The 22,632-nt window shown below is 45.3% G+C and overlaps 1 protein-coding gene across 4 annotated transcripts in view; it reads left to right on the plus strand.

Moving 5' to 3' along the window:
• Nucleotides 1-22,632, plus strand: part of LOC135366645 (fibronectin type-III domain-containing protein 3A-like) — a 49,554-nt gene that overhangs the window by 11,864 nt on the left and 15,058 nt on the right. Inside the window, exons 1-9 of one of the 4 annotated variants that reach the window (XM_064599442.1) lie at nt 515-741; nt 7,413-7,464; nt 8,889-9,377; nt 10,342-10,523; nt 17,698-17,824; nt 19,008-19,046; nt 19,110-19,319; nt 19,664-19,729; nt 22,254-22,491. In XM_064599442.1, the coding sequence (XP_064455512.1) occupies nt 7,443-7,464; nt 8,889-9,377; nt 10,342-10,523; nt 17,698-17,824; nt 19,008-19,046; nt 19,110-19,319; nt 19,664-19,729; nt 22,254-22,491 (1,373 nt within the window). In that variant the 5' untranslated portion in view covers nt 515-741; nt 7,413-7,442. Of the gene's footprint in view, nt 1-514; nt 742-7,412; nt 7,465-8,888; nt 9,378-10,341; nt 10,524-16,800; nt 16,889-17,697; nt 17,825-19,007; nt 19,320-19,663; nt 19,730-22,253; nt 22,492-22,632 lie in introns of those variants that run through there. The other 3 variants (XM_064599440.1, XM_064599441.1, XM_064599443.1) reach the window with 3 other exon arrangements.

Raw genomic sequence — 22,632 nt, forward strand, 5'->3', positions numbered from 1 at the left:
AAGGGTTGTCATCCTCCACGTGATGACGACCTGGGTATTTTCCGGCATCTATTGCATCGCAAACCTGTTGAAAAAACATTCGGTATAATATCGTCGGGTGGTGCATCGCAAAACAGTTGCCATATAGCATGGCTCTACTTTTCTTTTTGTTATCTGTTCAGTTGTCAGTTAGTTCCATTATGGTCGGCAATAACTGAATTGGCAGACGGGGATGACATATTTCGGATTCCGCCGCGGCGAGAAATAAAAAAACAAAACAAAACATCATACGCACCACGTCTGGTTCCGGTTTGGAGTACTATGACCTTTCGCTGAGCGTACTCAACTCAAAGCCTCACATGTCAATACAGCCGTGTAACTTGAGAGCTGTCGTGTATCTTGTGATAATTATCGTAACAAACATGTTTTATGCAATCTAAATTCGATATTAGGAACAGAAAGAGAAGGCAAAAATGCGAATCACAGGAAAGAGAAAGAAGAGAAGGGAAAAGAACGCTGACGTCATACGCCAGTTTCGTATCCAGCTAGCGTACACGTCAAGCATATCTGCGGCCCTTCGTGGGATACATTTGTGTAGCATATTTGTGCTCATTCGTCGGATTCACCGCATCTGTGGGATTTTAAACTCGGAAAAGTACTTCGTTATCTTGTGTAGGCAGTTTCTGTCACTCCTGTGCTCATGAAGTTACCGTCTCAGTACCAATATGCCTCGGAGTGATGAACGTTGGCCACGAGAATGAGGTATGTTTTCGTTTCAATTATATTGACCAGATATCGTCGTCCCCAAATGACAGACACACTTTGTACGTCTATTTCTGCCGTTTATTACCACGTAAGTAATAAATGGGCACGACAGTAGAGATGATAAGCGTATCAGCTGTTTTCAAACCACTGACAGATTTTGACATTTCAGCATTCTCAGGCGAGCCGTCCAACCTGTCATTGCCCGTAAACTTTTACGAACTTTAATTGGGCCGTCTCGCCCATTGCTACCACGTGTTCATTTTTAAGGCCCATAATCTTCGGCTTTCCTTTCCGCTGAAAACGAATGCCGGAATACAAACGAAATTAAGTGATCGCTAAACGAAGAAGAGCAAACGAAAAAAAAGAAAAGAAAAATGTTAGTCTCTCCCTCGCTGGTTTTTCTGGTTTGGTATCTCGGACAGCAAGCCCGACTCTGTTGTTCATAGCTCAAGAATTTCTTCGACGTGTCTCCACGAACGTCGGGGCCGAGACGACATGAAGCAGACACGCAAACATGTCTTGCCAAACGGTCGTCTGCAAACGTGAACGGCGGGCGGAGGAAATAATACGTGGACAGCAGCTTCATTCAGTGCTGCCTCGGGCTCAGTAGTGTTTATTCACTTAACAGTCGCGATCTTCACGCGGTTCGGAAACTGTTTTTGCCTACGAGAACGAACATTGCGTAACGTCTGCGGCAAATTAGACATTTCTTTTCGTCTGTCTATTTCTTCTTAGCGGTAAACATCGGGCGGCGCTGGGTGACCGTGCGCTAGAAGTTTCGGCCGGGAGATTCGTCCGTGGGCGTTGATGGTTTTGTCGGCTTGAACCGGACAAATAGGCGTGGAGCCGTCGCGTCGCCGAATGCTTCCAGATTGCAGACGAAATTTTGATGTTCCTTTATTACTCGACGAGCGAGAAGAATATATGGGCCTCCGAAAGGAGGGGCTTCCCCACTCTAGGCAATTTTTTGTGAAGGTCGTTCGCGTTGGCTTCTTCTTTCTCTCGGTTCTAACGAGATACAGGTCTTGGTAAAAGGTCGCTTTATAGCGCTGCACTCATTTCCTGTTGACATATTGTGTTTCGAAGATCCTGGAAGCTCAACTCGTCTATTTGTCTTGCTCCCAGACTACCCATGCCTGCAGCCAGCCAGGCAGTGTTATGCACACTGTTGCACCGTGCACTGGCAATGGGAAAGCACAGTTTCTCTTTCACGCTACAGTATGATGACAAAAGGGACCACTTATCTCAGCTGTTGTCGTGATAAAGAACCTTTTTAATCTCCCGACACTATTCATTCCTGGGCTTTCAGTTTTGCTGCATTGTTTTATCAAACCCAGTCCTTGAGGTGGGTTTGAGGATGTGATTACCGCTCAATGCAAACAAGTTGTAACTTGCTCGGTAAACAGGTATAGCTGCTGGCATCTACAATTCCCCCGAAGAAAAGCTTGTGGCAGGGGGAAGCGACAAGTTCCGCTCAGTACATCATTTTTTATTGCCAGAGTGCTGTGGAACGTGTGGGGGAGGATAGCGCTGTGACGTTCAACATATGTGTGGATGATGTAGCTATTTGTAGTGGGTGTTATTCTTGCCACCTGTTCTAAATGAATTGAATTGTTTCAGAAAGTGTTCTGTGCTAGATGTGCCTCTGTGACTATCCGTCAGTCTTGTATCGGTGGTCATTTATGCTAGTTCTCTGCGTTTGTTAGCCAGGACACTTGTCATCCAGGACACTTGGAATGGTTCTGCCATCTCCATGTCTTCGTGACTGTTTATAACCCTCGAATTTTAAGGTTACACGTTCTACAGCATTTCTTATTGGCATGTGCTATCATAGTCTTATCTATTTGCAAAAACTGTACTTTTTCATATTCCTCGTATCCCTGCAAATTCCTGTTTCAAGGATGTCCGCATAACACTGCAGGACTTAGGGGGCATCGAAAGCCTTTAGCTCGTATGCATCTTATGAAAACTAGGGAGCCAAGGGTACGCCTTGCTCTGTCGGCGACAGGTGGCACGAAAATTCAGTTTCGTGCCTTGAGGTTCAACTCTATATCGGTGAGTGTGACTGGCAGTGTTGAACAGTGATAATATTAGTCACAAGATCACTCCGAGGTTAAGCTTTGGCTTGGTTGTAATTACACAATCAGTATGGCCATAAAAATATTTATGGTATGGGCCAGTGCTGAGAACGTGATTTTATTTTAAGCCTATTTATAAGCAAAATCATTTATATTATATCATTATATTTATATGAAACTGTAAGCCATGCCACGTGTCTAACGACTTGTGTTTCAAGTAATGTCTCCGAATCGCTCAGATATATTCAGTCTGAATGGTGGATGTTCCGGATGGAATAATGGAGCACTTGAATGGAAATGGAGGAATTCCACAGTAGCTCCGTTCACTACTACCTCGGGAAGTGCTCAGTGGTGTTTGTTCATTTAACGTTTTCTACCTTTACACATTAGGCGTTTTCCCCCTTTGCTCTCTATCAGCTGTGGCTATTAGCTGTGAATTTTTGGTGTCAAATTGATATCAAGTTCGGTATCAAGCCACCATGTTGCACATGGTTGAAAAACAGATTTGAAATTTGGGCATGGTTATGGAAATTGATGTTCTGATGGGTTTAGCCACGGCTTGTGTTTGGAAGGGAAGCCACACGGCACATTTCGAGACCATTAAGTTGCGGTTCCGTTGCCTTGAAAACTATTCCCGTCGGTCTATTTTACAGTCGACAGGATACCTCGATTCCATTACAGCTGGCCGTCATCATATCTGAACAATAACGCGAACAATAACGCACGCGGCCATGGTATGAGCGCCATGTGTGTTTTGCGGTGGAAAAAGAGTGACCGAAAAGTAGGCTACGGGCCAACTCCGAAAGCCGACACCCCCGGCTCAAAAAATTATCACTCCTGAAGAGAGGAAAGCGTGAGTTAGGGTTACAGATCTCTCACCCTCTCCCACGCCTGCCTGCCTGCCTTCCCCCATGCATGCTCCGCTAGACATGTCAAAATGGGTAATCTGCACTTTATTCCATCTCAGATTAAACTCTGTGCGGATGCAACAGAGGGAATGGTGTGTTGGCATCGCTTGCGTGGAGCTTGTTTCCTGCGTGGCTGTTCCAAACGAAGGGAGGACTTTTGGCCTCATTTTTTTTTTCTTTCTCCTCCGCTGCGTTTATTCTTGAGAAAGGGTTAAGAATGCTGAGTGCACAAATTCGGAATGCTGAACAGCAGCAGCTTCGGTTTTCGCCGATGCCGAGGTTGTTGACTGTACGATGTGTCGGATTCTGCAAGCCACTCGTTATTTTTTTTTTAGCTTTCCCTCGCGGCAGTGGGTGAGGCCACATTCTGCGCTGTCTGCTCTAAGTGGAAAATAAAGATGTGGCACAGTTCTTCGTTGGGTTATATTTAAATCTCGAAGTCATAATTGTGCTCTCAAGTTGCATTGCATTTAATGCCGTTTATTAACTTAAAATATTTATTTGAGGCAGTAAGTTGGGCCAGTTGCATACAACTCTCCAACCCAGCTGGTCACATTGTCATGTGGCCTTTCTGACGCAGTTTACACCACGTGCCAACGATATCCTGTTTTGTGTTCATACATTTTCTTGTACGTGTCTCGCACAAAGTGCAAATACTGTGAATGTGTCATTCTCTAGACTGCAAACGCAAAAATCTTTGAGAATAATTTTGTTTCCGTTAATTTCGGTTCCCATCTAATTTGTAGCAGTTTAACTGTTCTCTTGTAACTTACCTAACTTACTTTACTTGACTTAACTTACTTGACTTGAAGCTACTCGCAGCCAGTGTTGGTTCCTGGATTTTTCGGGTGGGAAGTCCTGTATATGGCAGCATGTAACCATCACTGCCTGAAATCAATTGAGTCAGTAGCAGCATAAATTGCAGGGGACAGGACGTCTTGACCCCCTCCTGCCTATTTAGTGTGGCTTCTTGCGTATCAATGAAACGTGTTATGTCAATGATGTATTTTTTGCCTCTTAATGTGCATCTTGAGAACCACAGTTTCAGACCTCTGTCTATCTATAATACAGTGGCAGACCTAGCGAGTCTGCTCTTTCATGCGGTTTAAAAAGCCGCTGACACGGTTAATAAGGTCACATATACACAGTCACAGCTTTTCACAAAGAAAATGTGAAAACGCCTTATCTCTACTGGCACAAACCGTTCCACTCCGCTACAGTAGACACTTTGCTAGATGCTGTGCCACTATCGCACAACCGTTTACCTTTTCCTACATGTTTTTGGGTGAACCCAGTAATCGAGACGCGATCGCGGTTCTGCAGTGTGCCTTCTTTCCCGTGTTGTCGAAAATTGGGTTTGCATTGTCGCGAAACATGTGGAACAAGGTTACCCTTTGAACCTTTCATGCAAGATACATCGAGATAAGACACAGGAAAAGGCCCTTTTGTCATTGGCCGACTTGTGCCTTCCTGCCATTAATGAGTGGAGCTTGCGCTTGAAATCTGTGTCTGGTTTCAGTCGGCGTTTTGCAGGTTCTTAATTGAATAGTGTGGGGGGGTGCAAGGTCGTAAGCCGAGAAGGATTCCTTGCTGGCAACAACGTCTACTGTTGCCAAGTGAGAAGAGAGTTCGAAGGAGCTACCGGTGTGTGTGATATATCAGTAATTGACTTGTAAATTGCATCATTATGGACTATGACCAACTTTTGTTTTCGCAAGCAGTGACAAGATGGGTATCAGGATTTTAGACAATGTCTGGCTCCTTGTATATTTGAAGTTCCTGCACTCAGTATTGCTGCAAGCGCTAATTTTAACTTTAGTGTGTCTTTTGCAGATTGAAACGTCGGTCGATCCCATTCTAAGTTTTCTTTCGCACCTCTCAGATAATGTTCGTGGATTGTTGAAGATTTTTTTCACTTCTTACGATTCTTCTAACACAAATGCTTTGCGAACTGTCTTGCTCAGTATTTTTTTGCCACTCCTTTCTATGTCTTGACGGACGGAGATAATTGAGCTCTGTAGTTTGTGTATGGTGTGAGATCACCTCTTGTATATTTGCTCGAGAACTCATTACTGCTTTTAGTTACAGTGAAGCTTCATCGGCTAATTCTCACATGGTTGCTGTTGTACAGTCTCGGGTAGTAACTGAGTTAAAAGTAACTTCTAACTGTAACTAGTTACCACTTTTCGTTAAAGTAACTGCAAAATGTAATTTTAACTAAGTTACTCAGGCATGGCAAAATTTTCGACGTGTCAGTTCCCTGGTGTCGTTTTGTCGAGGCTTCAAGTGTGCTGCCGTTTTTCCCCCACCTGGAGTTCAACGGATTTTGTCGTCTCATATGCAGGCAGGATTACCTGGACTGACTCCCGTGAGAAATCCTCCGTTTATAACACTATATAACCATACTAGGACAGTACAAGTGGAAAAAAAAAATTTTTTCAAGTTATATATTCAACTTTCTTTTCTTTTTTCTTAGAAGGTTACTGAAGTAACTATAGTCGTGTTCAACTTAAGAAGGAAAAGAAATCTAGTCAGTCAGCTCTCAAGATATTACTGCGCCGCAGATAGGATGGCTGGACGCAGAGAGGTCACGCTCCCTACTGAGCCAGATAATGTAATCCATCATACTCACTCTGCTTTCGTATTGGCTGTTAAGACTGGCCGCATGACACTACACTGCAGCAGAAAGTGCGCTCTCCTACTGATGGTGCATGGTGGTGCTGCAGTATTCCTCCTAGCGCGCTATTGCGTCTCCTTATCTCTAACAGCGTACATAGTTGGTTCAACCTGGTAACTGCCCCTGCAACTAGTCGCATTTCAAAAAGAGTAACTGCAACTGTGACCCATGACTGCTGTGGTACGATGTGTAGGACGTTATTATATACTGAATTATTCTGTGCTGGACTCCGAAATACAAGTTTCAACTACCATAATTTGAGACAGCAAAACACTCGAGAAGTGAAGCAGAAGCCTACAAAAGAACTGCTAAAAAGCAAGCGAGCTGGTGATTAGAATTCATATTAGGCACTAGTACACCAAGACTAGGGACTACGACAACTGAGACTTTGTCCGTGTGTGTGTGCTTTCCTAGTGGTCGTGGGGTTTTTTAGTAATATGAATTGAGAATCCTACAAAATCCAGGGACATAGGTCGGCATTCTCCTAAGAATTAATTCAACATCACATCATCATAAACCATCACATCACAACCCCTCACTCAACTTCACTTTCAAAACCCATCACATTGAGTTCAACTTCAAACCCGTCACACCACATCATAGCCCTTCATGCAACCTCACATCATTCTCCATGATGTGACGGTGAGTGAGGTCTGTGAAGGCCATCATGAATGAATTTGCTGACCTATGCGCAGGGAACTCGATGCACTTGGCGTCTCAGTGCTACACACCGTTGTCCGAGGGATTGTTTGGTTTTAGACTTCCCGCTGGCTTCCCACACTCCCGCCGGCACCGCATTGTGCCCCATTGTTTAACAGCCTCGTATTCGAGTGAAAGAAGCACTCTTAGGCAGCGAGACCATAAGAACTTCTCTGCGTGTGTCATGACTGAAGTAAATGGTTGGAAATGACCACGCAGCTTCGCCACTAATACTGTGGTCGCAGTTTCTCTACAAATACCTTGCCACCATCACATTTCGATTTTTTATTTTTTTATTTTTTTCAGACTGAGGGCATTGTGACACACGCCGACTAGATGCCCTCCATCGCTAACACTGGTGAGTTCTCTTATCTTACTGTATTGCAAGTTCAAAATGTTAAGTTGCTTGTCTGGATGTGAACAGTCAGAGGGGTCGTGACATCTCAGTAGACGTAGTTCATTGCATCACGAACGTGTTGTACTGCATGCCAGTGTGTTGAGAAAAACAATAATTTTTATTTTTTCTATGTGCCATATTTAGCGGGATACAGAGCTTTAAAGTGCAAAAATTTCTCGTAGTGGAATGTGTGGTTCTGTCACCTTGACGCCATATGCGGAGAGTTATTGATCTGCCGGAGGGTGCTGGGGCACAGGCCCCCGTCCCAGTGCAAACGCTTCAGGCTGCGGCGTACTCCCCCTCTTTTCATGCACAGAGATCAGCAGGGCATCTGGAATTCCATGTTATGAACCAAATTTTTATGGGATTTGCATGAAGCGTGCTACTCTTAAGGACGTCCCTCGAGACGTTCGTCTTGAGTATCAGCTAGGTAGACTCCTCGGACCCCCTGGGAAAGTTCCATGGGAGTTCAGGCCCCCAAGCACTCGTGCAGTCGCTGCCTATGCTTGACACCAACATAAAAGGAACAGGACGCATCTGTTGCGTCGTTTGTGACTTACGGGTGAAAGGAACCGCAATTTAAACTTTCCCTTTTCTTCTCAAGAAGGCAGACAATGCGGAGCAGGCTCTCGTTGGTCTCCGCAAACGATTGTCCATTCATCGCGAGAGATCGTCTGAGGAGACCAATCCGAGGCCCTCTCCGCTTTGTCTTGCCTCTTGAGATGGAGAGGGAAAGCGTAAATTGCAGTTTCTTTTGCTCACAAATCACAGACGATGCAACGGGTGAATCCCGTTCCTTTTGTGTTGATGTCAAGGTATCATCTTTGCAATGCTTTGTACTTCAGCTTTCCTTAGTATTTTTATACAAGCGGTGCATGTCCCACGAGAGATGCTTCTTCCTAAAGTTCATTATCATCACCACTCTACGCGTTTTTATAGGAGCTGTTGCTGTCCTCTGCTGCGGTAGCCGTACGTCCGCTTCTGCACGTTCAAAATTCAAATTTTCGTTGTCCAATCATGACTTAGATCTCGCGGGTCGACGTGTAGCGCTCCTAGTGGATTGTGTGGATGGGCTCCCCATAGGGTTTGACGATTATGACACGGTCGTTACAATCTAGTACAGTAGAACCCCTTTGTAGTAAACTCTCTGGGACCATGATGAAATTTTACTAGATCAGGAGTTTTATTATATCAGGTGTGCCATTGAATGTATGGGATTCTATCGGGACCGCGGTTCTCGTTTACTATAAGCAGAGTTTTACTACAAGAGGAGTTACTATAAAGAGGTTCTACTGTATGTCGTGGTTTTACCATGAACGTAGAACAGAAAGCCTCGTCGATACTTCAGCATCCAATGCATTGCGCGCGTGTCTTCTGCACTTCAGGCTCAGTGACTCCAAGCGAGCTTCCCATGGCCAGTAGTGCTCCGACAGAAGAGCGTGCAGCCAACGGTCGAACTTCCGAATCCTCTCCTCCCGCCTCCAATTCAACCTCCTCGCCCCAGTCCCCGTCGATCGTAGTCTCCTCTTCGGTGCTGGACCCGACTGCGCCTCAGTGGGAAGCCACCTCCAACGTCACCAGCAATGGGCTGCTCCTAGAGAACGGTACGCACTACCACCACCACCACCACCACCATTCTCACGCGTCACACCGCGGAGGAGCCAAAGGGGGCGTCTCGCACCACCACAAGGCGCAGGCCGCTCCACAGGGCTTTCTGCACGTAGGATCGCCCGTCCCCCGCGGCGCTGCCTCCATCTACAACCCCACGGCGGGAGTGGGCACGTCCAATCCGCCGCCGCACGTCGTGTTGCTGCACATCAACCCGGGCGAGACCATTTTCTTTCAGATGGGGGACCAAATGCAGCTCATACAGGGTAAGCAGCAGCTGAGGGCACGCTCCTTCAGAGTTTCTTTTTACGTTTTTTTGCAAAAAAAAAAAAAAAGGAAGCTTTACTAGAACGAAATTAGGTGAGCAGGTGTCGATTACATAAAACGTGACGCTGATGCTGCATGAATCGGAGCAGTATGGGCTTCAATGGATTTTTCTATGTTGGCGCTCTCATTTGAACACGTCCTAACAGCGTGACAAGACTAAAAAATATATACCAGGAGGAGCAGAAATTGGTATTGCTAGTCCTGGAGTATACATATTTGCAAAAAAAGTACAAGTGTCGCGCGCACTCCTGGTGCTCAAGAGAGCTGCTACGGACATGGTGGAAACTCTGTGGAATACCTTGGGAAGACCTCCGGAAGACCTCGGCAAGCAGTTTTTCTGTAGAGTCCTTTCTCAGCGAGACCGAGAAGAGACTACAGAAAAACTGCTTCCTGAGGTCTTCGGCGTACTCTCTCTATGTGCATGCGAGCGACATTCCCCAGAATACTCCAACGGAAGATGTGCAAAACGTAGTGTCTCTCTGCTGCAACGAGAGTACTCAATGCCATGTCTTTTTGTGTTCCTTTAACCGTGGGGAATATCCTGTGGCTCAGCCGCAAGATATTCTGCAGCAGACAACAGAGCCAATGGTGTCGTCTGCTACCTGTGCGTTACGGCAATCCCGACATTCTGGCACCGTGCTAGTGCTGCTCAGCATAAGATGTTGTGATTTTCGTCCTCTAGAACGTTCCGTTGGAATACTGCTCGTGTAAATACACTGCAAGTGCCATGATTGACTTCGACATCGCTCCTTCGCTTACGGCTTCTCTGAAGGAGTTGCGGGGTTTCTAGAGGGCGTGCACATCAAAGACCTTTCTCTTTATCATTTGAAGTTGATATATCAAATAGAAGCGTAAAAATAAGGATATGTGTCTTCAGGGTATTTTGTATTTTTTTACCTGCAGGGCCAGCAACAGTGAGGATGGTGTCAAACAGTTCCACACCACCGATGGCGGTCCCAGTTCAGGTGCCTCCTGGCCATGTGGTGCAGCAGATCGTCGATGAGAACGGTACACTGAGGCACATCATCTTGTCCCCACACACTGCCCACGTTGCCATGGCTCCCCCTCATGTCAACAGTCCCTATGTGAGTGCAGACCTCTTTACGTGTCTCTTTTGCTGTCTCGGGGGAGGCCTTTGGCAAGGGTTTCAGGTTTCCTGTTACCCACCTGCTTGTGGGACGCCATTTTGTCCCACTTTTGGCCGCAATGAACCCTGAATGAAAAGAAAAGATGCGGGAAAAAAAAAAGTGGAAGAGCTTTCAGATTCCACATGGGCCTCTCCGAGCTGGCACCTTTCTGTGATCTAGACCAGGGCCTCAAACACAAATCGAGTCGCGGGCCGCATTGACCTTAGACAACATCATGGAGGGCTACACAGAAAAGAAATGGCAGTGGTTACCATAAAATTAAAAAAATTACACACAAAAGAGGAGCAGTGTAGTTATTGTGAAGCCGCTATGTGCAGAATTCACTGCTGAAAAACTCCACTTGACCCGCCAAAACAAATATCAGCAGCTACTGAAAATATGAAAAACGACTCGAGAACAATACGTAGTCGTGGAGCACTGCAGGGGCCTGAATGTACTGGCCCGGCCCATACCGAAAGTCTTATCCCAAGCCGAAGTCTTACCTGACCCTAGCCTGACCGGACTGCCGCAAAACTTGGTCCAGTCTGTACACAACACCTCGGAGGCTTACCCAACCCGACCCTACCCTACCCTACCCTAGCCTGGCTTGGCTTGGCTACAGAAACCTCCGCCCGGTCGAGGTCTGGCCCGCAGCTGTACCGGCAGATTTGCAATGCAATCTGCCCAGCAGGTGCAATCCATCCGGTAGAGCCTTATAATAGTACCGCGTAAACTACATTATAGGTAGCGCTGCCTCCAAGCTCCCCACAGAGCTGTTTATAGAGAGAGTTTGGCCATCGGGAGGAGACTAACTCGAAGCGCGTCATGCGACGTCACAGCTGAATGACCTCCCTCGCCGTCTTGTGTTGTTGCCCCGTCGTCTGCTGGCCGCCGATGCTTTGTGCTACAGTGCAAGGAGGGAAGACACGTGCGTACTTCGTCCTTCGAAAGCCCTTCGTCCCATAGAAATTTTACGGAGAGAGGCTAGAAGGAAAGGCGGGGAGGAGGATCAGATGAGAGCAAAGAACTTGAACAGGGCTCTTCCCTCTCTCAGTGTATGCGCTCGGAGGCAGCCATATTGAATTAGCCGAGGGAACGTCTTATGTTTTTAGCCCGTGAAAGCAGGCACTATTCGGAAAACTGTTGGCAACACTTGCTCTGCTGCTTCCGTTGGCTGCGGATTTTGTTACTGTCTGTCCCTATCCATGCTTGTAGCCAAGGCTGGTCGGCTGGTCGAGGCAGCAGTGCAGCGGCGGAGACTACGTGTCCATGTGGTGTCCGTGCTGTGTCTGTTGCTTTTTTTTTTCTCAAATCTTAGGGTTTCATGGATTTGGGCTGTGTGTTACTGCTCCAAAAACATTTTTTGACGTCATGTTTGGTGTATGCTTACCGGATTCCTTTTTTTTGCATCTGCCGCGGCAACAGTAGCCGATTCAATATGGTGCTCCCCTTGCCCATACGTCTGTTTCCTTCTAGCATACTCCTTGAAATTTCTATGCTTCGTCCTTGAACTCTTTCGGTTTGGCAACAAACCCCTTCTTATCACAGGCGTCTGTGTGTCGGTTATTCCCGTAAATTACGTTCAGCGAGACCACAAAGCTGTCCACCAGCTGGCGGACAGCATCAAAATGGCGTGCACCTGACGGCTGATAAGCGCATTCCGCTTGGATTCAGGCTATTTGGGCGACGCAACGAGGACTATTACGTCAGAGCAGGCTCCACCCATGAAGCAGCAAAAGATCAGGTAACGGCCATGCTCTCCCTATAAATGGCTCTGGCTCCCCAGGTTTCGCTTCGTCCGCAGGCAGCGCCACCTATGCGTGGCAATGTGAACGTGAGGCAGACAGAGGGAAACATGGTGGTTTTCGGGCAGTATAGGACATACGACATGTACGGGGAGAGAATTTGCTTGGTTCCTAACTTTTTTTTTTATACCAAGTGATGGTGCTTGAAAGATATATACAGGGTGTTCAAAATTAAGCTTTCACTAGCACTTTATAAATAGACGAACAAAATGGAACTGGTGCTACTTTTTCTGTTCCTTGAGTAAGAAACAGGTGCTACATAATTAGCAGCACCTGTTCCTTACACAAGTAGCGTAAAGTTATCATCCGGTTTCCTGTCATCGCTGTGTTTGCGTAGCGCTTGTGAAAGCTTAATTTTGAACACCCTGTAGGTAAAACTACAAGGTCTTGCCCTATAAAAGTCCCCCCGCACTGGCATGCCGTGCTCGCGAATTACTCAATGCAGGTGGCACATTGTGTTGTCTACATATAAAGCTCATTAGGACATTCAATCATGGTAAATATCGAAGTGATTGAGCACCGCAACCAGAAGTTATAACGCAAAAGGTGCAATTCCCGTAGTCAAAACAACCAAGATGGCGGTGTTGCGAAGCGCAGTTGACACACAGCTCCCCAGAGGGCGACGTGTCACTTTGGCTGGCAGAGACGTCTCCGCATTAGGTTATTTCACTGCCTTTCAGTATAAGCGGACGATATCCCTTTTGGTTGTCGTCTGCTAATTATCTCGGCAATTACCTTCGCCACATTGCTCGTTTCAGGAGCAGAATGTGGCAGTTACACGAAAGCTAATGAAAACCGCAATTCCATCCGGCTGGCGGGATATGTGACATGTCGCCGTCTGGGGAGCAGCATGTCAACTTCTCTTTGCAACAATGCCATCTTGATTGTTTTGACTGCAGGAATTGCACGTTTTGCGTTATAACTCTGTGCTGCGGAGCTCAATCATTTTGAAATCTACCATAATTGAATGTCCTTATGAGCTTTACACGTAGACGATGCCACCTGCATTGAGTAATTAGTGAGCACGGCATGCCGGCGTTGTTAGACTTTTATAGGGTAAGACCCAGTACACGCAAACTGCTATCTGCAAAGTTTGAAGCGCCAGAGACGTCATCTTCTATTTTCATGACTCAATCAAAATGTGTAACTTTTGCTAAATTCACCCTGTATTATATATTTAGAGCCTGAATATTTTTCTCCAAATTCGGGGGGTAAAAATCGGAGAAATATACATGTTCTCTAAATTCATGCAAATTCGGCTGGAAAAACTTCCAGTATGCTAAATTTGGGGAGAGATCAGGCTCTACTACTCAAACACTGGTTTGGTACAAACGGTGATGTAATTGTGTTTACTGGCCAAACAAACTAGTGTTCGTTCCTACAGATGTTTCAGTGAGGGCAATTGGCCAGGTAAAAATCGGGTTTCACCCTAAAGTGGCAACCTTAAATTCGGGGTGCAAATTTGGGGAACAGTCGGGTTAAACCCTAAAACTTCAGGATCTATATATATATTCACTATAAAAAAAAAAAAACATATTGAAGCGAGTCTTTATTGTGAGAAACGTCTGCGTAAACTTTGAAACGTTACCGTTTGCGTGAATGTTTGTGACAGGTCGGGATCATTGTGCCAGCGTGGACCAGTATTATCCGTAATTTGATGATGATGAGAAACGAAGCAATGACAAACAACATGGTAAAAAAAATGTGGAATTTCCAGTATTTTAGAGGGGAAATTCCAATGTGGCTGGCTATGAACTTGTTCAGGACTTATACCCCTGTCACACAGCAAACCGAATGACAGTCGCACCTAATGTCATTCGTTTGTCCTATATCGAGGTACACGAGGAAACAGAATGTCATTCGCAAATGATGTCAGTGTCGGTAATTTAGACACAAGGGCCAAACATATGAAGCATTCTACAGGTACAATAGTTACATTTTTATTTCTTTTGCTCGAAACTAGTGAGACATTAGATTATTTCACAAAATCGTTGCTTTTTCAAAGACACTTAATTGGCTAAGTACCACAAGCAAAGACAACTAAGAAGCCTATCTGCACCGCATTTGGCAACGTGGGGACTGGGAACGAGGGTAGTTCTCCAAAAAACAGCGTTTAGCCTTCCTTCCTTCGTGTTAAAAGTTATCAAATTCGTGATTAAATATATGCGCAGGGTACAACTTCAATATGAGTACATCAATATGAGTACATCAATATGAGTACATCAATATGAGTACATCAATATGAGTACATCAATATGAGTACATCAATATGAGTACATCAATATGAGTACATCAATATGAGTACAACTTCATCTTTCATTTCTTCAAACGGTTTATCGTTGTTGTTTTTTTGTTCTACTTCTGTACTGCGACGGTACTCCGCCGGTGCGAGAAGGAAAAGTGAGTGATTTCCCCGAACTTGTTCACAGGGGAAGTATCATTCGCATGTATTGCCATTTGATTTCACCGTGTGACATGAAATAAATGTCATTCAGGTGCGAATGTCATTTGTTGGGAATGACATTCAATTTGCCGTGTTACAGGGGTATTAGGTGCACACTTTTACAAGATGAATAGGATGCTTGAACTGGTGCAGCAAGCTGGCTACTCAGTGCTGCAAACCGGGATATATCAAAGAGACCTAGTGTTGTTGGTGTCGGTGTCTACGAGGTAACTTGCAACATTCACAGCATGGGTGTAGCTGAAGATTCCTCCATCCATCTTTTAGCTTCAGAAAGTGGAATTTGATAACGTTTACTGTCAACAACTCTTGAGTAACATTCAGTACATTGCATCACTCTTGGGAAGTTGGCAGTTTGAATCGGGGAAAACGGATAGCTGAGTGACCGCTACACATTAAAGCTTACCAGCATAGCTTTTTTTATTTCCACAAAAGAATGAAATACTGATTCATAAAATGTGTCAAGTCCAGTGTTACCAAAGAGCCAAATTGCATAATACGTAGACAGCACCATCCTAAATGCGGTACAAAGTAACCCACTGTTTCCTCGAGACAATAAACCATACACAGCATCTTATGCAAACTGAACAGATGAGCTTTTAGTGTGTGCGTGGGGCAGTCACGGACGATGATATTTGGCGACAGTTTGGCGCAAAATCTGGAGCATAGCCAAGGTCGTGCTTCACATTTTGCTCCCTCCCACTTTCCTGGTTTACCTGATTTTGTTGGAAATGTCAAATCAGTCAATCAATCAACATTAGGAGCTTGCTTTGCGAACATGATGGGTGATTGCAATCAGCGAAGAACTCGATAAATTGCTGCCATGACGAGCATCCAAATGTGACGGTGCCATTCATGTCATAGTTGTCAAACACTATGAGCATATGTCTGTGTTGTTCTTTACCTCCTGTCGCCTCGCTTCAAGACTATGAGTACATATTTGACATGAACAGTGAACAGCCTCACAATGAACTCTCCTCCACCAAGCTCTAAATCTGCTTTTCTCATGAAGGGGATTGCATTCTCCTTGCCTAGTCTAGTAGTGCCTTGTAGAAAGAAAACCAGCAATGTAACCCAGAGAAACATAGCATGGGTAGGACAATCAAATATGACTAAAATGAAAAATGCAGATTCGAGGTGGTAGTGAGCTATACAAAATACTATCTGATCTACCGTATTTGTTTAGTGATTCATCTTCTTTTTATAATTTTTTTTTCTTTTAAAGTTCGTTCTATTCGCCTGCGCATCCTCAACTAGTTCAGAGAGTGCAACCCTCTCGCGTTCTTTTTATCGTACACCTCGCATGTACTTGAGCACTGCTGCAGCATGACTGCAGCATGACTGCAGCATGACTGCAGCACTTTTCTTTCAAAAAGAATGCACCTTTGGAGAGTGAATATTATGTGTGATAAGCCTAAAGCTTGAATTTGTATTTATGAAAATGCAACTTCTGCTCAGTCTTCAACATCTTACTCCAATTTTTAACAAGAAAACGAATGTCCTTTAGAATACATTGGCATGTTCAAAAAAAAAAAAAAAAAGAAGAAAACTTGTCGCTGTTCACCTGTATATGTGTGTGCTTCATCAAGAGGGACAGAACAGTCATGACGTAATGAGGGATACCCTCAGTGCGACCCGTTGTTCTTGGGCCAGCTAAGACCACCCATTATATTCAATTCAAATTCTTACTACTACTGTTACCAAGGGCAGGTCCTGGTTAACTTTATGCAGATGGCGAAATGTGCATTCTTGCAATGCGATCCACCCTTGCGGCGCAGAAGTGGATGTTATTTGAACAGTTGTCATAAATTAATTTCCTGGAGCAAGGGAAACAAAGCACAACTGTGCCAAAGTGGCTGTCTGTTGCACGTAATTGTCGAGAGGAAAGGGAAACCGATGGATGCCTTCTCTCCTCCCCGCTGCTTCAGCTGGGAGAGAGTTGCTCCTTCCTCTCCCTCTCTAGCTTCTCTCTCCTTGCCACCTGTACACAGGTGTGTTTTGATACTTCAGACTCTCCGCGTGGCAGTTTGTGACACGGCATCGTAAAAGGCAGGAAAGTAGGTGCTCACCTTTTACTTGTGGTTGCAGGAACATTTTTGCTTTAAAATCATGTGCTAGACTCTAACATTGATTGTAAACGGGAAAAATTGATCCAGTTTAGCATGTTGGATTGTGTCGGCGGGGTTGAACGAGTGCTGGAAACTCTTATCTAACCGAATTGTGCAAAAATATGTTTTGTGAGACCTAGCAGTATGCTGGGTTGATAATTAATTCAGTGTTATATATGATTGTTTGCTACTGCCATTTCTTCTCTGGCTCACAGGAAATGAAAGAAATATGTTTGTGTTAGTGAAAATAGCCACCAACTCGAGATGTAAATTTCAACAGCGACATTTCTTTCCCGAAACATTTTTCGGTGCTCCGCACTACTGGCATGCGGTATGTACAGGATGGTTATCTTATCCTCCTTTTGTGTGTGAGGTCTCCCTGATAAAGCGGCATCATCCGTATAGGCAAATGTTAGCTACAGCGCAACTGTATGACAAGCAGCACGATGCAAAGATTTTCTAGTGCACGAACCATTCATTATCCTTCAAGTAGCTAGACAATAAAAATTAATAAAATTGTAAAATAGTAAATGACATATTCTACAACTGGCAGTGTTATGAAATGCTAAATGAACAATCATTTATCAATATCACTTCTCTATTTCCGTACATCATCATCAGGGCAGCTCGCTCCACAACAGTACTGTGTCTTTGGTCAGTGTTATATGTCACCTCATTGCTCCTTCAATTAACAATTTCAAAGCTGTCCATACAATGAAGGCAGTCCTCTTAACCCTGTGCCATTCCATTGTCTTCAGACTCCCGCAGCAACAGCAGCTCCAACAGGTGCCCCATTCTTCCCTTATGCTCCTGCTGCCCCTCCACCTTTTCAGGGACAATTCCATCCTGCCATGCAACCAACACTTGGTGCACATCCTTCTCAAGGTGGGTGAACAATGTTTTTTTCTTAACAAGTCAGCACGATTGTTCTCAATGTGAGTTCGCGATGATTCTTCTGGGCTCTGCAGTGTCTTTGCTCGTCGGTGAAGTAGTCCAGTTTTATTTTTTTTCTAAAAAGTACTAGTGTTCATTGATTGTCAGTTGTTGTGCTCATTTACATCGCCTCACACCGAGTGGTACGCCCATGGTTGACAGATGCCCCTTTGTGCAAGCTGTGTGCACACCCAACAGGGAACATGTGTCTGGTAGTAAAGAAGGAAGAGGAGGAACATGAGGACGGACGAATGTGGAGGAGGGGTCTGGAGGGGATTTCAACCATGCATGGTTAAAAAAAAAAAAGGTGCACTTTAATTAAGGGCGCCGTTTATGGACAAGCCAATAAGGCTATACTATTAATTAACAAAAACATCTTGTGTAAGAGTCTCTCAACAGGAAGGGCAGTTTTCAGCAAAAATTTTGTGGGGTGTTGGGGGTGTTCATACTCTGGAGGGCCGGTCTCATCCGGAAACCCATCTATGAAACCGATACCATCATGTGTGGCATCAGCATGGCCGACTAATATTTGGCTAATTTTTTTGTCCAGAAAGTCCTCAGATATATTAAATAAGAAACTGTCAGCGGCCGCAGGTGCTAAGACGATGTGCCGTCGCTCCCAAAGCAGAGTAGTGAGAGTGCTATGCTCAGAGGTGTAAAGGCGCCGTCCAGATGCCCCGTAATTCTATGAGGCGCCCGTGGCATTCCTTTTCTCAAGGTCGCACCCTCATTGGTGCTTAGGGAGCGACGTTTGCTCACTTTTCCAGAGAGGGCATTCCAGAATACACTCAATATCTGACGTCTGCACTTGTGATGTATTCCGTAGAATAACAGTCAAGCTACGCCTTTGTTTCGCGTGGGATTTTTGATACGGTGGTCAGAGGTCCTGAGGAATAAAATGACACTATATTTTTCGCAATGGACTGGAACAGATGCGACTGTACCTTAAGGTCTTTCCAGTGTACATGAGCCACAAGCAACATTACAAATCGTTATTGCAATCGTTAGTACAAATTGTTGCTGCCTTTTGTTGCTGCACTTCGTTGCTGCCATCATTAGTGTATTACATTACAACATTACAATCATTTGCGTCAGCCAACTCTGACCGTGTGGCACATATTTTATGCGATACTAGGTATGCAAGCACAGCAGCAGCAACCTCAGTCCCAGTTTGGTACGTGCTCAAACGGGTATCACCCTGCGAACTCCGAGCACGTGTTGGGAGCCACTCATGCAGGCGCAGGTCACATGCCTCCAGGCGGACAGCAGACGGTGACGACGACCGTGCTGCAGCCGCAGCAGCAGCAGGCAACTCAGTCGGCACACAAGGATGAGCGTGCTCAGAAGCAATTCTACAAGCTCAGGAAAAAGCTGGAATCAAGAGGTCCCCTCGCTGCACCTGCAGCGACGACGTCCGGTAGCTCTGGCTCAGTGTCACCGAAATCAAGTGAGTGTCGCAATATTATCCCAGTGTGCATGGGGCGATTTTTCTGTTGCATTGCCAGCGGAGCTCAGTCTCTGTTCCCCAGGCTAATTGCTGCAGCTTTCCTTGTTCCGCAGCTTCTTCCGCTGGCAGTTTGTTTGTTTGTTTGTTTGTTGTTTGTTTGTTTGTGTTTTTATGGCTTATTACGATTTTATAAAAGGTGCCCATGCAAAAGGGCAGGCAGGGGAGCTATCCCTAAGACACACGGTTCTAAGCAAATTCCCTTTCAACCGGCCCGAAGGGTGCTTGTTGTCACTTTGTCCATTCTAAGTTCTTACATTGCTTGTCTTGTTTTCTCCTACTTCTAGGCCATAGTTCACCAAGGCCTTCTAGCAGAGAACGAACAAACAGAAATAATTCTTCTGAAAGCTCTGGTCAGTACTTGAGTATTGTATCATTGATGATGTGTGTTGCAGGCGCTGTAACTGTCATTCAAGTGTCCCGCTACAACACATCTGCTACTAGCTATAGTATCGTCTCACTCAAGTCACATGTTTTAGAGCAGTGGTTCTCAAATGGGGGTCCACGAAAGGCATTTCCAGGGGTCCACGAGACCCTTGCTTATCATTAGAGCCTGAAGTTTTAGGGTTTTACCCGATTCTTCCCCGAATTTGCACCCCGAATTGAGGTTCCCCTATCTAGGGTTAAACCCGATTTCTACCTGCAAAACTGCACCTAGGCTAGGCACCTCAAGGCATCGACATACTAGTTTCTCACAAAATATGCGACTGCCCCTTACTTCTGGCACTCTGGATAAACGGTACAGTGAACGTTTATTCTACAATAATGCCTGATTTCTCCCCGAACTCAGTCTGATGGTAATTTTTCTGCCCGAATTTGCATGAATTTTCGACATCAATTTATTGACCCGATTTCTACCCCCCGAATTTGGAAAAATATAAAACCCGAAAACTTCAGGGTCTACTTATCATTCAAAACATTGCCACCTTATGCAACATTAAACCGCGCAAATGCGCAGAGTACGTGAAAATGAAACAGCCCAACCTTTGTTTGATGGTGTCTCTCTTGCATGCAATAAATGACCTCATTTCACACTAACAGTTTGTTATCGTAAACCACTGTATAAGTAGTAATTTTCGCGAAATTCGCGAGCGCTCTCTTCTTCGGGAAATTTAAAGTTCCGTGAAATATTGGAACCTATGACAGAAAGATACGCGAACGAAATAGGTAAGAAATTTTACCCAGCACACTGAGGCAACTTGTGTACATGGTTTATGAATAGGGCCTGACTTTTTAGGGTTAAACCCGTATCCGCCCGATATTTACCCCCCCGAACGAAATCTGTAAAATTCGAGTTTAACCCGAATCTACCCGAAAACATCTGGGTCGCGTGGCACACTCATAAGCGTGCATTCAAATAAAGTTTGATAACATTGCTAAACATTAGTTCCATGTTAAGACAAATTTTTGTTAAACAAAAAAAATCACCCGAATGCACCCGAATTCCTGACGACAGAATATGCCATAACGGGATTTAACCCGAATACACCCGAATTTTCAAATGAAAAATATCACCCGATATTTACCCCCCGAATTTGGCCAAAAATAAAACCCGAAAAAGTCAGGCCCTATTTATGAATCCCGCGCGGACGTCTGCGTCCCGTGATCCCAGTTCCTTGTAAGCCTGGATCATCCAGCAAGCGTGTATGGGTTTAAGCACGCTGTCACACAGATCATGCCTTCGTAAAACTTGCCGGCCGCATCGCTACCGAATGCCAATCGTACCTGCTCAATGCGGTGACAGGAATGACGGGAGACAGGGCAGTTCGGCAGTGACCCAGATACCGGCCGTGTAAGGACCCCTAATCGCAGCCCTCTCAGTCAGAAGGGCTCAGAAGGAGACAAATGCAACTGGTTATCACCCAGTTATGATACCTTTTGTTAACTTCTTCCTGGATTTTCAAGGTGGAGAGCCCCTAAGACGCATGGTGCAGGGTCAACACACCGCAGTACCGCGAATAATTGCCTGATGCTGGCTCCTCACAAATTCGCGAATTATTGAGCCCGTGAATTTAACCACTTATACATAGGAAGTGACTTTTTCGGGTCAAATGCCTTTCTCAGATTCGGGGGGGGGGGGGGGGGGTAAAATTTGGGCACTATTTTTAAGCCTGTAATTCTGTTCTGGGAGAAATCGGGCAATAATTGTGCCTTCGGGTGTTTTTCTTTCTCATCTTGTATGTTAAGTATTTTCCTAATCTTTTTTTTTCGGGGGCGCGCTAATCCCCGAAGGCATAGACACCATCTTGGCCCAATATTGGGCCAAGATGTTGTGTGAGGGTTGAGGGTTTCATAGTGACTGGAATTCGGGGAGAAATCGTATTGGTATCAATCGTAATCAATCGTAAACCGAATTGGTCGAAGGTCAGTTCGGGGGGGAATAACCGGGCAGAATTCAGGTTTAACCCGAAAAAGTCTCATAGATTCACTTACCCCCTTGCACACACAAGGGTTCTCTGATACACGCATAACCCAGAACCACTGTCCTAAAGGATAACAGTACTGACTGACATTTCGCTCCTAACTCTACTAGGGGACATAAGTTTTTTCCACACGACGTTGAATACAAATGGTAAATGCTGTACTTGAACTCTGCTGTGTAAGAATTGTGCAGACTTGAATGAATGTCTCTCGATAAGCTCACTAAAAGTGCAGCAGTGAGTATTCAGGCACTTCCTGTAAACGTGCATGTAGACCAAAGTCAGGTGTGAAGTAGCCTAGACATTCAGAGACCCCCCCCTCACCTGAGAATTGCCAAAGTATGAACTAAAACGGCCTTGAGTTGCTCCGTTTATATCTTGCACATCAAAGTATGCGCTGCTGAAATGTGCGTACATTACTAACTTTTCCTCTTATTTCGCCTTTCTTGAATTTCAGACACGTCAACATTACGGACACTCCTATCCTCATTGGCCGCCCCTGTGGTGTCTGAGGTGGCATCTCGAACGGCATTGGCCAGGTGGACGGCACCTACTCCAGCGCCGTCTAACGGAGAGTCGTCTTCTGAGGCAGAGGGAACAACGCAATCACCGCTGCTTAGCAACCTTGATATGATTATGTACGAGCTGTTACTGTTGGAGAAAGGAGTGGAGAAATCTCAAAAAGTTCTGAAATGGTAATTAGTGCTGTGGTAGCTTTTGTCCTATTTCAGTGCAATCCCGTTAATTTGAACTTCTGGATAATTAGAACTGATGCTCGTCTCCCCGCAAAGCCACGTGTATTTCAGCGGGGGAAAACGCCCGGTAATTCAAACATA

This window comes from Ornithodoros turicata, chromosome 8, assembly GCF_037126465.1.
Source record: "Ornithodoros turicata isolate Travis chromosome 8, ASM3712646v1, whole genome shotgun sequence".
Lineage (NCBI taxonomy): Eukaryota > Metazoa > Arthropoda > Arachnida > Ixodida > Argasidae > Ornithodoros > Ornithodoros turicata.